General features: G+C 43.4%; 1 protein-coding gene across 5 annotated transcripts in view; it reads right to left on the bottom strand.

Annotated features, from left to right (window-relative positions):
• Positions 1-14,292, bottom strand: part of CLIP1 (CAP-Gly domain containing linker protein 1) — a 62,369-nt gene extending 48,077 nt beyond the window's left edge. For 3 of the 5 annotated variants that reach the window (XM_064392614.1, XM_064392615.1, XM_064392616.1), the window contains exons 1-3: positions 14,140-14,291; positions 2,824-3,010; positions 1,807-2,375 (exon numbers count right to left, since the gene is read on the bottom strand). In XM_064392614.1, coding sequence (XP_064248684.1) covers positions 1,807-2,375; positions 2,824-2,917 — 663 coding nt within the window. In that variant the 5' untranslated portion in view covers positions 2,918-3,010; positions 14,140-14,291. Of the gene's footprint in view, positions 1-1,806; positions 2,376-2,823; positions 3,011-14,139 lie in introns of all 5 variants that reach the window. The other 2 variants (XM_064392617.1, XM_064392612.1) reach the window with 1 other exon arrangement.
• Positions 14,293-15,255: the final 963 nt, after the last annotated feature.

Below are 15,255 nucleotides of genomic sequence, written 5' to 3'. Positions count from 1 at the left end.
TGAGGACAGCTCCCAGAATTACTCAGTGACACCTCAACTCTACAGTTCAGGGCCAGGGAAAAATATATTAACAGATGAATCAATTAATCAGCCAAGCTCAGGATTATTTGAACTAACCTGGCCACTTAAGATATTTATATCTGAATTATTATTAGACATGACAGCAGAGTCTGGGATCTACTACAAATAATTAGCATTGGATCCTAAAGGATTAAAAAAGAGTAAACAAGGATCCTGCCTCTTTAACATTCACATTCCTGAGTGTCTTATACTGGTATAGAAATTATAGTTATGCATCACCAACATACTGTGCTAGGAATTACCCCAAAACCTCAAACTACAATTTCATGACTCACGAGGAAGACTTCAGGCAAACAGAGGTAGTAGAGAGGATGAAATATTAAGTTTAACTTGTCCTACTTAACAATTTGGGACCTTATTATTATCAAACTGTGGCACTTAGGATATGCTGCTTCTGCAATTTGCACTAATTGCACACAGGGAAGGCAGAGCGGTGCCTTCACAGCAGCAGAGGATTCTCCCAGAAGGGACATCCCAGACGGGCTCACAAAGGTCCTTGAGGAAAAGGCAAACAAGTGGTTAAAGCCCTGATGCTGTTTGGAGGACAACAGAGCTCAGTCTCTGACAGAAATAGCCAGGGATAAACCACAAATCTTTGTTTCCATTGGCACTCCAAGAAAACACATCTCAGCCCAAATCCAGCTGTCAGCCAACCCCTGCCCTCACTTCACCTTTGTCTCCTTCTTCAACTTGGCCCTGTGTGTTTTAAACTCTTCTTAAACAGAAAAAGGAGACAATTTTTTCCTTCAAAAATACAATAAACTTCATTAAAATATCAATCCACCTTCACTGCACAATTATTTTCTGGTGGGGCAGTGCAGGACAAACAGTAAAATCCAGGGGATTTTTTTTCTATATAATGCCCTTACAGTAACCCCTGAAATGTTTCTATGCCAGGATAATCACACCTGCCTAATGGAAAGTCTAAAATTATACCATACATAAGAAAAGATTGTATCAAAATAAGAGAGAGAGAGATCGTTAACTTAATGATTCACTCGAGTAAATCCAACCTAAAATCAGGTCTCTGTTACAGTGATCATAGATCTTGTGAGCATACAAGGATCATTCCAGTTATACATAAAGGCTATATAAACAGTCTTTAAATTAAGAATACAACAGACACAACCAACCACCAGTTTTCTGATAATAATTTTTTAAAAATGTTAAAACTAACAGAGCAACCCCCTTTTAAAAAGGTGAGATGATACAGTGGCAGAAGCATTTAGGAGTCTGAATTCAGGAAGGGCAGCCAAGAAATGTGGCACATCCCCAAGAGCACACGTAATTCCTGGCTGATCAGTGGCATTATGTGACTGCTCCTGCTCCTGCCTATCACCACTCAGGAACAATCAATTATTGATGTATTTGCTTTCTAAAGACACAGCCCTGGACAGGGCAGAAGCCCTGCATGGAAATCTCACAGGCTTGGGCTTTATTTAGGATGACTCGAGCTCTTGAAGATACAGAGAGATAAGCTACAAATATGTTGTTAAACACTATGTTGTGTTTTAAACAGTGGTAAAACATAATAGATTAAAACCATTTTATCTTGGTACTGCCAAGATATTCCCACAGCATGCAAAGAGCTTGTTTACAGAAGACACTAGACAAAGAAAGCTAGAGCATAAATGTACCTTATCTTGACCAAGGAAATGGCAGAAAAGTTTTGAATACTAGCAGAAGTTTTAATTAATCAATCAAAAGTAGACAGGGAAATCTTACCAGCACTCGATCTCCAAGTTTGAGCTCCCTTTCTCCTTTCTTTAGTGATCCAGCTTCGGAGAGGTTTGATATAGATTCACTGGCAGTTTTGGAAAGATTGCTAATCTGAGAAGGAGTTGCATGTTCCTTAGCAGCAAGGTGGGTTTTCTGTGGAATTCCCGAAGGGGGAAGTGCAGCAGTGGATGAGGACACTGCACTGGCAGCTGATGTGGATGTTGGGGAGGTGGCTCTGGAAGCGTGAGCTGTCTGGGTACCGTTGGCTTCGTCCTCTGTCACCACTTTCCTGCTCAGTTTGGATGGCCTTGTGAATATTCCCCTCAGGGGCTCGCACTGGAAATAGCGAACTCCAGCCACGGAGCCATCGTTCTTCCCGATGGGCTCGTCCAGGACAATCCCTGCCCACTGGCCCGGGGCGAACTGCGTTTCCCCCAGGAACTGGATGAAGCCGGGCTTGTTTCCATTGACCCACACGCGCTCCCCGACCCTGAAATCATCCACAAACTCCTCGTGTGCATCGGCAGGGGCTGTGCTGGAGGTCTTCTCACTGGGAGCTGGTTTTTCTGCTGGAGCTGGAATCAAAGCACAATGAGAAACAACGGGAATTAAATACACTGATTTTCCAAAGAGCATCATTACTGAGATTCAATGTAACAGTGTGCTTAATTAGGAAATCACAACTCCTAATTTTCCTGTGCAAATGCTGTAATCTCTGGAAAAAAAGAATTCAAAATCTAAGGACTGAATGCATTTAACAAAGGTTTTGGTAAAAACCTCATAAAAATCACTTCAAAAACTCCCAAAGTATTTCCATCATGACAAGGTTTGAGGAAAATTGCTTGGTTTCCAATTAGTAACCTTCAGATTTTTTCCAAGTTCTACATGTAATTTTTTAAAATCTGAAATACAAGCAAAAATACCTTGGTGGAAAGAGTAGAAATAGTGTATACTGGAGCATGCAAGGTACTTTTTGTCAGAAGATGAAAAAGGGAATGATTAAGGTATTTAACTATTCCTTACCAGCAGCAACAGGTGCAGGTGTTTTGAGCAAGGTACTCCCGTGCTTGATGGTCTTTGAAGGAGCCTTCAGCCCACTTGGTTTTAACATACTCATCTTTTTGCAATTATCCTCCTCGTCTGTAGCAACTATCTTTTTCCAAACATGGAGAAAATATATTGTTCAAGCTTTTTCAGTTCTGGAATAAACCTGTATATAAAAAGATCAGAATTGAGCAAAGATCAGTGTTAACTCCTGCAGAAGGCATATATACACAAGCTGTGTATAAAATGCATCATAAAAAATGCTTTCCAGTAGCAACCAGCAGCATTTCCAGCTCCCCATCTTCTGAAGGCCATTTCCTATTAAAACCTAAATCATCAAAAGAACTCACTTTGCTGAATGCTGCTGTATTTATCTTGAGATTTAAACTAACAGGCTATTTTAAGAAAGGAAAACAAAGGCCTTAACACACAGCTAACATTACACATAGATTTAACTGCTGCACATACAAACTGCTTTCAGCCACATTTTTCCAGCGTTGCAACATCCCAACAAAACCAACTTGAGACTAGAGAAATAACAGCAACAGAAATCAAGACAGCCAGGAATTTCGGGATAAAAGGAATGAAGTTTCGAAGAGACTGGAACTGAAAAGCTTAAATTGTTTAGGAGTTACATGGTGACAAGTGAAAAGCAAAGAGCCACCCGGCTCTGTGTGACCTCAGATCACAAGATAGGCTGGCTCGCAGTCCCCGGCGGTGCCCCAGCTAGGAGCAGGGACTCTTCCCAACGTTGCTAGGATCAAACTTGGAAGCCAGCTCGAAGCTTTTCAGGGAACTTTGTTTTGCCACAGGAGGCATCTTTTTTCTAATTAAAGCTTCAGAAAGGCTTTTTCATCTCTAATGAAAAATCTGTATTTTTTTTTTACCTCGAATGCGATTCAAAGCCGAACTTTAAGGTGACTGCTCTCCCCTCTCTTCAAAGGAATAAACAACTCTGTGTGAACACAGCTTGGCTTTGTGCTGACTTTTACATGAGGCACTGCCAGAACAGCTACACCACACTTCAACAGCAGCAGCACACACCTCAACAAAAACCTGACGGGGAGAAGGAAACGGGCACGCAGCGAGTTTGCTCAGCTGCTTGCTCAGAACACGTCAAACCTGAAGGACAGAGCAGCTCCTGCTCTCTACTCAGCACTCTGGCACCTGTCAGGACACAAAGTTGGGCAGCTGCAGCCTCCCAGTAAAGGTAAAACAAACCTGCCAGGAGAGACAGCTCTGCTGCAGCAAGAACTCAGGAGAATAAACCAATCCTGTCTTTGTGCAGCAGCCTAAGATTTATCCCTCCTGTATTATGAATTATTAATGAGCGTTCCTAAAAATCAATTCACTGCTTTGTGAATGTAAACACCAAAGTGAAACATTCCTTGTGTTATTTCAAGACCTGCCATGCCAAATTCAAGGTGTTTTCTAAGTGTGTAACAATGTTATATTTTAAAAAGCATGAATTACCGCCTTGGACGTAATTGTGTTTGCCTACAATTTAAGTTCTGCTCCATCAAAATGATGAAGTGCTGGGAAGATTTCTGAACCTTTTTTTTCCCTAGTGCTGAGAGAAGTTTGTCACCCATCTTCCTGCAGAGTTATGACTCTGCATCACATTTCCTCATCTTTCCTTTTAGAAATCTTCTAAAGCGGCACTTTGACCTTACACACCAAGGGCCTGAAAAGCCTTTTTCTCTCTCTTACTAATGTGTTCCTTTTCCTGAGGAAAATTCTATATTTCTACCTTCTAGAAAAAAAGAAAATTCTATTTTCTTTTCTATCTTTCTAAAATTCTACTATTCCCTCCTCTCCAACTCCAGAATCTCCATGCTCACCTCCCTTACTATCCTCAACCCACCAAAATCCATGAAACACAAAAACTGTTCAAGATAAAGAAGGGTTTTGTGCAAACACAGAAACAGGGGAAGCATCATGGTCAGTCCTTTTTAGTTCACAGTGCCAAAAACCAAAGTGATGGAAATTTGGGCCAAGGGGAGTCCTCCTTAAGGAAGATTTCTCCCGAAGCCTGGAAGCTGGAACTGCTCCCCAGCACTGTGCCATTCCTTTCCACACATCACCTCTTTTTTGGCCCCCAAAGACCATTCCAGCCCCACCACAAGTGCCCTGTGCAGGGACAAGTACAGCAAGAGCAAGCACACACTGCATGACCACCCAAATTAGACTTTGCCAGTTTCAGTTAATTATTTATTAATAGATGGTTAACAAGCCTCTGCTCAACAGCAAGTTAGAATGTTCTACCCCTGCATTTCTTGGCTCAGGGTACTCATTCATAGTTTAATCTTGCTCTCCACAGTCATGGGTTATATATTTGCTGTGTCATTTGCTTTTCTCAACACACAGGCCTTCAACTAGGCCAGGAGTAACACAATCCCTCCTGTCCTGCTTTCAGAGTTACTGAAATTGCAGCTTAATTCAGACAAAATAAAAGCTAAGATCATAGGCAACACTTTCTGATAAATGACTGCCTCACTGCAAGAGTTAAAATGCAAATTTTGGTCTTAGGGACAGGGCTTTGGAGCAGCAGTGCCTAATGGAGCTCATAAAACACATAAATTTGCATCAAGTGGTTTTAAGCATTACACACTCCAACATATCCTAACAGGCTCCAGATGTCAGTGATCTCACTTCAGTTCTCATAAAGGACAGCAGCTCACTGCTTGGCTCAATTTGCTCTTTCCTCCCTTGAATCTATCTCAGCTCTCTTGAAAAAGGGTCCTCATAACCAACAGACAAAAATATGACTGTGTCCCAGAAATATCCTGCCAGGAACCTAAGGAAAGGTTCAGAAAGCCTCTGATAATATATTCCACTGAAGTGTTCTACCAGTTACAAAACTGAGCATAAAAAGAGATTTTAAGCACAGGCTTTGCACCTGTGCCATTATATATGACTACACACAATATGAATTTTAACTGATTAATGAGATCCTAATTCTCGTTTACCTTTTAAATACCCCTCAGTATTGGATGGATCAAGCAACAAGCTGGGAACCACTTTTTAGTTTAAGAAAATAAATCTAATGTGCTATGTGATAATAGATATTAATTCTGTTGGCAAGCTGATATTAAAAATAAAGAAATAAAATGTAGCCACGTAACTACAAAATTACAAAAGCAGAATATTTTCCAACTGTCAAAAAAGGAACTCCTATAATAAAAAGAAAGCAGCTGTCCAACATTCCTTTCAAGACTATTTTCAACAAATAGTACTCCAAAAAGAACTAAATTAAACAAGAACACAGGGAGAAAAGCCTCAGCTCACTCTACTTAACCCTGTAGTCACTACAAGAACTTAGGAGTACCAGTGGAACCACAGAATAGTTTAAGTTGGAAAAAACCTCTAAGATAATTAAGTCCAGCTTTTCCTAGATCTTCAAAACACTTCAAATTAGAAAGATAAATATTAAACACCATTAACAGACAAAATACTGGTGGAAAATGCCTTGCAATGCCAATGCATTTCCAAGCTCAAAAAGAGACCACTTGATTTGTTAATTGTGCTGAGCATAGGGGAGGTGCTTTGCAAAACACATCTCAACAGTCACACTAAAAGATAAAGAGTAAATATTCTAGAGGGGTTTGTAGAACAGATAACTGCTGAAAAATCTCACAGGGCCCTACAAGCTGAGACCACCACATGCAACCCCTGTGGCAGTCAGAAATAAGCACCTAGAAAACAAATTCCCATACCATGAGGAAAAGTAAATTGACCAAAATAAAACAGAAAATACTTTTGTAGAAAGTTAAATGGAAAATATATTCCAAAGGCCACCATGACGCAGTAACTTCAGCTTCCTGAGAGAAAAACAAACTCAGCACAAGAAGCACTGCTTGAAATCTCTGCCTGAACAGCATTTCCCAAATACCTGTTTCATACTTGCTGTCCAGCTGCTGCTGCCAAGCTTGAGGGAGCTCATGAATCATTCCTCAAATTTCTGCAGTTTAGAGAAAGTAACTTGGAATTTTGAACCTGGAAAGATTTCCCCTCCAGTCCACGAATTATTCCAAGAGCTCTGACCTACACAGCTGTCAACACAATTCCTAAAATTATTGCAGTCTTAAAACTAAAGCACATAAACATGTTCTCTATGATTCAGATCTAATTCCTACAGCTCCAAAAGTTGTATTTGCAGTCTCCTGGGCTGTTATTACACTCCTGTAAAAAGTGAGTATATATATGTATAAAAGCACTCAATAGTTTCAGTTGAATTGATAAGCTTTTGAAATTCATACCTGATTTAAAAATACAACCCCATTTTGGCTTTGAAAATCAATGCCTTTCCTTGCACTGCTCTTTGCTGCTTGCTACCTCTTGGAGGATATTTCTTTGTGTGCAAGAATGAGCCAGATCAGAGCCAAACTTGTGGAAGGTTCTGAGGGGAGTAATTCCTGCACAGCAAATACACAAACTGACCATACCCAGCAGCATCCTTACAGGAACAATTCTGGAAGAAAGGAGCACAAGAGAAGCTGAAACCTGGAACAAAAATCTTCCTAATCCTGACTCCCCCTCTGCTGCATTCTGGGTCTATTGGAAAAGTTTCTTACTGGGCATCCAAAAAGTCTGAATAACCACTCTGCAAGCAATGGATTACATTAACAATGAAATATTCCAGAGCACACAATGTCCACTGTAAAAGTCTCACTCAGCTTCAAAGCCAGTCCTGCCCAATGACAAGTTGCTAAACCAGAAGGATGGATTTGGAAACCCTCATGCTCTCACTTTACAGAGCTCCTCTGGGGTGATGAGCACTCCTGGCCACTCCCTACTGAAATACAACAATTTTGGAGCACTGAACTCACATCCAGGTCTCTCTGCATTGATCCACTGAAGCCAGACAGTGAAAAGGCAAATGAACTTCTCTGTGACCCCCATGCTCCTACTTACTGCAAATTCCATGTGTTCTGTCAGCTCTGATGCATTTATTGAATGGGCAGCAGGCTCAGGCTGAGCCACGCCACAAAGCACCGTAGGCATTTGTTAACAGAGAGAGGCACAAACAGCAAATGATGGTGGCACTGAGGCAACAGCCTCTGCAGAGCCACTGTTAAACCAAACCGAGCATCCGAGCTCGCCCGAGGTTTTAGCTGCACTGCTCAGGGAGTGCACTGGAATTAGAGGCACCTTCACGTATCAGCCACACTGAAACTAAGATAATTGAAGAAAGCATTTATATATAAAACAGAAAACAAATAGAATGAAGAATTTAAGATTTCAATAAAAAGAGTTGGCATTTGGAAGTCAATATTTGATTACTCATTCAACACGCAGCAATTAGAGAAAGGGAACATTGAAAAACATGGCTTCAGTTTCATTTTGTCTTCCAGAAACCATTGATTTTTATGTCAATTACTCAAGTAATGTTATGATCTGAATATAGCCTTCAGATACACGACTACTAGAAGAAAAGACATTATTTAATTCAATGTTTGTTGTGGCAAGTGCCATGAAAACATTTATTTGGGTTACTATGCTCTGCTTTCTGCCAACATCAAAACATGAGGGCTGGTACCTGCACATCAAACAATGTTTTGTACCTCACCTTTAAAGGTAGAAAAATTTTGCATTTATAACTCAGCTGACCAGGTAGAAAATAACAAAAGAAATCCAGACTTTTCAGATCTGTTGTTTGCAAGTACTGGAACAGGAAATAAAAATTTTGTAAGGAAATAAGCAAGAAGATTTCATAACTTACACAGGATCCTTAAAACATTCTGCTTTCCAGCCCAATCCAACACAACCATCATAGGAATTCCAGAGGTCAACCCTTCACAAAGGCACTTATCCTACAGGAACCTCAAAGCCACAGTTTCTTATATTTTGTTTTTTAACATAAATATGAATTTTACTAGAGACAGACTCTTGAAGAAGTGCATCTCTACTTAATTTAACCAGGCATAACTATTGCATTAACAGAACAAAAGCAGTTCTTGCTCTTCTGAAGTGCCTTCACAGCAGCTACCAGGATAACTCCAGGAAATTCCTGCTGCATGCAGCTTTTAGCAGGGCTTTAGTCTAACCCAAACACAGTTTGCTTTTGCTGCCATAATAACACGAGCCCAAAGCCTGCAGGAATTTGGGAAGTTTGCCCACAGGGATGACACAGCTCCTCTGACAGTGGCCCTGATGTGATGAACTCAACCTCAAAGGAAGAGTGGCAAAAACCAACAGAAACTGAAACAGAGCAATCCTATCAGTGGCAGAGGGCCTGAAAAACCTTCCAACTCATTTTTCCAAGGCACTGCTTTGGATAAACATTCCTCAGTGTGTGTTTAGTGAGACAGGAGCAGTCCCGGGGCTGTAACACAAACACTCAGCCTTGTCAGCACTCACCCCACCACGCACCCACTGCCCCGGGGCTAAGGACATCCCCAGAATAGCTCCTGGGCTTTCACTCCAAGGAGCAAATCCCTTAAAAGCTTCCTTAAAATCTCAGAGATGCTCCCTCTGTCTTGTGCACTGAGAGGGACTGGGGAAGAATGTTTGGGAATCCCAAAGCCCCACAGCACCGGCCCTTGTTAAGGACATGGGAACCTACAGCTCAACCAGCAACTTCAGATTTATTTCTTAACTGGAATCAATAGCAGAAGTTGTATTTCTGTGCCCCAGAGATGACTGGAACTGTTCTCCACATGAGTTCACAGATCCCAGGGTATTCAGAACCAAATACTTTTAGATCATCTTTCAACATCAGCCAGGCCTGCACAAAAATCTGTATTTCTCCTTTGATTTTGACCTGCTGGGTAATTTCAACTAAATAAAAACAAAAGGCAGGAGATCTCTAGTAAGAATAAATCCTATTCCTCCAAGTTTCACAGAAGCAGGTGAACCAGGAGGAGAGATACGTGTGTTTAAAGAGTTTTGAGTTTCTCCCAGTACCTTTAGAAAAACTGATTTCTGAAGCAAATTTGCCATCAATACATTTGACAGCAGCAGGTTATCAGTTTACTTGGAGATAATATAAAACTTGAACTTAATATAGTTAGGAAGGCAACCACTATGAGACCCAAATCCACTGAAAATTGGTTTTAGGGAATTGCTAAGTTACTAAATAAGATACAAGGCTGTTTTTCCACCTTGGGAAGTGCAGGATATCTGCTGCAAATTGTACAAACAGGATTGTCCCAGCACGTGCCAGGGAAAGGGAAAAGGCAGGGTGAATTCTTATAACTCAGAAACTGTTCTAAGGAGATGAATCAGATCAAAGATAGTAAGAGGCTTAGGACCTGAAAGCATCAGTCAGATATTACAGCACTGCTATGAGGAAGGTAATTCATCAAAGCTTCTGCTCTGCTTATGGATTTTAATTCTGCATCAAGGACATTTTAAGTCACCCTGCTTTAACATTCTGGAACTTGCTATGCTCATTCAGATTCCCAAATGCCTCAGGATCCTCAGTAAAAAACACTGAAACACAGACTGTGGAATATGAAGCACAAATCAGAGGATGTCTAAAAAACTATTTTGGGCCAGCAATTTGTGAGTAATTTTTCCTCAATCTATTGCTATTTCAAACACAGCCTGATCAGTCCTTTTAAAAAGATTCTGCTATCCTTAATTAATCAGGAAGAGCTGATAATTGTTAATATGATGCAAACTCTAACGCTTCAAGTTGCCACTGTGCACACAGATTATAAAAACATTGCTGCTGTGGTCTATTAAAAGATCAGCAAGCACATGATCCTCCCTTCCCAGCACATCATTCCCTACAGGAGGAGTCAAGGATTGAGGTGTAGAGAAAGTTGCCAACTAAACAAATAATTGCCATCTCTTCTGGTAAACCCATTATGATCACTTACTAATTTTCTTACATTTTTCTTAGGAAATTATTTTCTTTCTACAAAGACCGCCATTTCATTAAGAAAAAGAACAATTTGTTTGACTGTCCACACTGACTTCTGTTGATGATAATGCACTTCTGCCATCCCAGTAGGTGCAATCAGGATAAAATGATGACTTTGGAATAGCAGAGTCTCAAGTTTAAGTTATTTAGGATCTACAATTTCAATTTTGAGAAAGAAAATATCATCTCCCTTCAGCCTCAAACCCCAAAGCATTTAAAGGCACAAAGGCTTCTCCCTAATACAATTACAATTGAAGCAGCTGAAACAAAGATGCTGCTTTTTATAGTAAGGATTTAATTTTGATGGACTTGGGTGAAACTGTAACTGTTTCACACTGGGTGAAAACATCAAGTCAGCTGTCTCTTTATAGCTTAGCCTTGGAAATTAGCACCACGACTGCTGCATGGCTGGCAGAGAGCTCAGGAGAAGCACAAATTCAGAACTTAGATAAATATTGCTGTGATTGAGTGGATGCTGCTGCCAAGCAGAGCAGCAGAATGAGTGTCAAATAAGCTGATTCCATACAATACTGAGTTTCTCTCTCTGCCTTGCAATTTCCCCTCATAATAAGCTAAAAATATAGACAGTAAGATTCTAAGGATCAGGGGAAATTAATAGCTTTTAATGCTGGTTCTTCTGGAAACACTGAAGACATACCTTATAAATTAAAAGAATGTATGGTACTATGAGTTTGTACAAATAATTAATGAGATGTTCCACGTGGAAAAACTCAGGTTGGTGTTAAACCACAAACTTGTACAGCTGAATGCATCTCCTGAATCCTGCACAGCCTTTTGGGGGCCAGGAGCCAGCACCAGATTTGGGGGTATTTCTGAGGGTCAGTGAGAGTGTAGCTCCACTCTGCCAAAACAGAGGGATGTGGAGGGCAGACACCTGCACAAGCAGGAGGTGTTTAAATCATCAGGGAGCTGCTGACAGAGCTCTGCTGGTCAACACCAATGAAATGGTTGCCCCAGCAGAAACTGGCATGGGGCTGAGAGCAGCTGAGATTACAGCTAATGCAGTATATAATTGCCTTTCATGAAATAACAAAACACCATCCATCTGAGGCATTTCCAAACATGCTGCTCCAATAAGGATTCCAGTGAGTTACTCTTTATACGTGCCAGCAGAGCCAGTAGTCCCTAAGGAATGCCAGAGGATTAAACAAGAGCTGCATTCATTCATGGCTGTCATGTTCAAACATTAGAAAACTTGCATTCAACATACAGAGTTAACATTTGACCCGAGTGTTTTAGAAAGAGAAAGAAAAGCAGCTCTGAAAAATCATATTGGCAAGGCAGAGCTCTCTATTTCTTTTTAAGGAGGATCTATTTTGATATACTCTCAGTCACTCCCAAGAAAAACTTTAAGAGGGCTAAAAGATAAAGGGAGGAACACTAAAGGAATTATGCAATCTGCCCAAGCTGAGTAAATAAAGGCTGTCTAGGCCATCCACAGTCAGAAGATGGCAAACAGATACAACCTGAGAGTCAGACAGGAAATCTTCAGGAGCTCTAGGAAGTTGTAGCAATCAGCAGAGAGAGCACTGCTCCTTCCTACAGTGTAATCACCCGAGCAAAGATGCTGCTATTCCCTACAGAATTCATCTGGAATGAGCCTACAAGACAGCTGGTGTTCTGCCCTCCCTAGAAAGCTGAGCTCTTCTCTTTAAGGGAAACCATACAAATTATGTAAAACTCTTTTTGGCCAAATAAAATCTCCCTCTTGATCCCTACAGATACGGACATTTAAGGTCACATTTCCAAGCTTTTCTGCTTCAGACAACCCATCCCTCTCCCTTCAGTACACAGAAAGCTTTAGTGCACTGTAGCACAGACAGAAAATCTCCCAGCACGTATATGAGGACTGGGCAGGAAAAGAACCTTGACATCTTGTCATCTTTCAACAAGACCTAACAATCCTCAGCATGTAAAAGATGAACAGTTAAACTTTCCTTAGAATAAGAAATGCTGCTGTGGGTGGAGGGGAGGTGTTTACTTTTCCTTCACAGCGTCTACTTTGCAATCTTCCTACTCTTGCAGCAGGTGCACAGGGACACACTTCAGGAAAACCACTCTCTGCCGTTGCTAGTTTTGAATTTACATTGCATTCAGAATGCATATTTCTGTACTTTCAATAAAGAACTGCATTCAGAATGCAGATTTCTGTTCTTTCTTTGCAAAGCAGCCAGCATCGAGGCACTTCCTCTTTTGTACCTCTTTTTCTTTCTTCTTCCTACGTGTCAACACAAGTATCACATGTTTTAAAATCCTTCTGCTCAAAGATCTCAAAGCAACCTGTGAACTTCTATAAAACCCTGCCCATTCAGCACAGTGGGTAAATGAAGGGGTGGGGAGGAGCAAGTCTTCATTTCACAGTCATATTTTTAATTATCAACATATACAATCACAGAGTAAATTTTCCTCCCCGAGCTCTATTTTGGAAAATTTCTTTGGTGTTGGCTTTTGTTTGTTTATATTTTGAAAAATTATTTAAAGCACGGAATCAGCACCAAGATGAAAGGGAAAACTAACTGCTGATTTTTTTTTTTTTATGCAGCAGGAGCCACATTACCCTGTGAGTAACAGCACCAATTACCCTGTGCCCCATGACAGCTACGGCACAGAAAAGGGAGCACTGCATGGCCGGAGGTACAGCACTGTAGCGGGAACAGCGGGGGCCTGGAGCAGCTCCCACCCTGCCTGGAACATGGCAGCGAACTCTCCCCAGCCACCTGAGGGGATGCCACAGCAGCTCACCTGGAAACCGGTACGTTTTATAACAACGCCAGGATGGGCAGCGGCCGTAAAAAACAAATCCAAAAATGCCAAGGTAGATTATTAGTAAAATATCCGTATGTAAATGCAGGGAATTGCAGGGCAGCGCTTATGAGGAGATATAAGGAATACCCAGACCTCTTCCCTCAGAATCAGCCGCTCGAGCCACCACTAACCCAGCACAGCGCCGCAGCTTCCCAGGGCGAGACTCCAGCAGAGGCTGCGATCCAACCTTCGTGTCCCCGCTCCGGACAACCACCCGGGGGGCTGAGGGAGACGAGGCCGTCCCGCTGCTGCTCCGCGCCGGCCCCGTGCCCGCAGCGCCCCGTCCCGCCGGGGTTCGGCCGGGCCCCCGCCGGAGCGGCCGCTGCGGAGCGGCGCGGGCAGCACGTGCGGCGGCCGCTAACAGCCCTCAGCGCCGGGCCCGCCCCGCCGCCGCCCCTCACGGCCCCGCCGCCGCCCCTCACGGCCCCTCGGCACCGACCCCCGCGCCCTCAGACCCGCCCAGCGCGGCGCCCGGACGGGAAGCGCGGAGGCCCCGAGGCGGGAGGCGGCGGACGCGGCTCCCCCCGCCCTCAGGCGCCGCCGCCGCCCCGCGCGCTCCTGAGGGCGGCCCCCCCTCACCCCCGGCTCCGCCGCCTCACCGGCCCCGCCGCCAGCGCAGCTCCCGCCGCCTCCTCCGGCTGCTGCTCCCGCTGCCGTTCCTGCTCCCGCGGCCCCTCTGCAGCGGCGCCGCCCCGGCTCGCAGGAGGCGGAGCGGGGCGGGCGCAACGTCTGCGCCCGCCGGGGCGGGGACTGCGCCAGCGGCAGCGGCACCGGCGGTGCCCCCGAGCTCCCCGCGCCCCCTCCTCTCTCTTTGTCCGCCCCCCGCTTTGTTCGCCCCGCGGCAGCCGCAGCTCGCGGGAGGGAGCGGCTGTGCCCCGGCTCGGGGTGAGCCCGCCGCGCCCGGCGGTCCCGGAGCCGCCGCTGCGGCACAGCCCGGCTGGGTGGGAGGGGGAGAGGGTGGGCACAGACGGGGAGGTGTGAAGCACATCGCTCTAGTGGGTGAATAACTTCACTGTCTGCTGCTTCGCTCCATTTTCCTTTTGTCCTGATGCCCAGAAATTCATCATGCAGAAATTTATTATCCCAAAGTACTGAACGTTTTTATTTTCATTGTGTTTGTGAAGCAACGCATTGGAAGCTGGCGTTATCCCACTGCTAAAGTTTAAACAGCTGGAGCAGCAGCTCCAACGCCATCATCAACAATTTAATACCGATTTTCAAGGCTGAATCAAACAGCTCTGCTCCAGTTCTTCCCCTCTTATAAACAGGCAGCGGAGCCCAGCCAGAGCTGGCCCATCAGCGCTGAATTCCTCACAAAGCAAACCTCAGTTTGCAGTCTCAGAGCTTGTTGGGTTTCTGCATGATGCCATTCGAACAAAAGGGTGATGAGAAAGCAGTTCCATTGCTGGGGACTGATTGCAATTTGTGTTTTGTTCTTTGGCATTAATCCAGCATGGTAAAGCACAAAATGGTGTGATGCACTCCCCCAAATTACAGGTTTCATCTACATCAGCATTTAGCAATGTTTGTTAGAATTTCACCTCCTAAACGTTAAACACAATCTCTTGCCATGGCCATTATATGGTGAAACAGAATTTGAATCCATGTACAGGCAACCCTCTTTCTCACTGCAAAATTTGATAAAAGTTTCGCTGAATAAGGACTTCAGGATTTAAACATTGGGTTGTATTCAGAAGTGCAGAGCCAGCAAAGGA

The sequence above is a fragment of the Passer domesticus genome, chromosome 17 (assembly GCF_036417665.1).
Source record: "Passer domesticus isolate bPasDom1 chromosome 17, bPasDom1.hap1, whole genome shotgun sequence".
NCBI lineage: Eukaryota > Metazoa > Chordata > Aves > Passeriformes > Passeridae > Passer > Passer domesticus.
The sequence above is the reverse complement of the archived record's forward strand: the minus strand, read 5'-3'. Positions and strand labels throughout refer to the sequence as shown.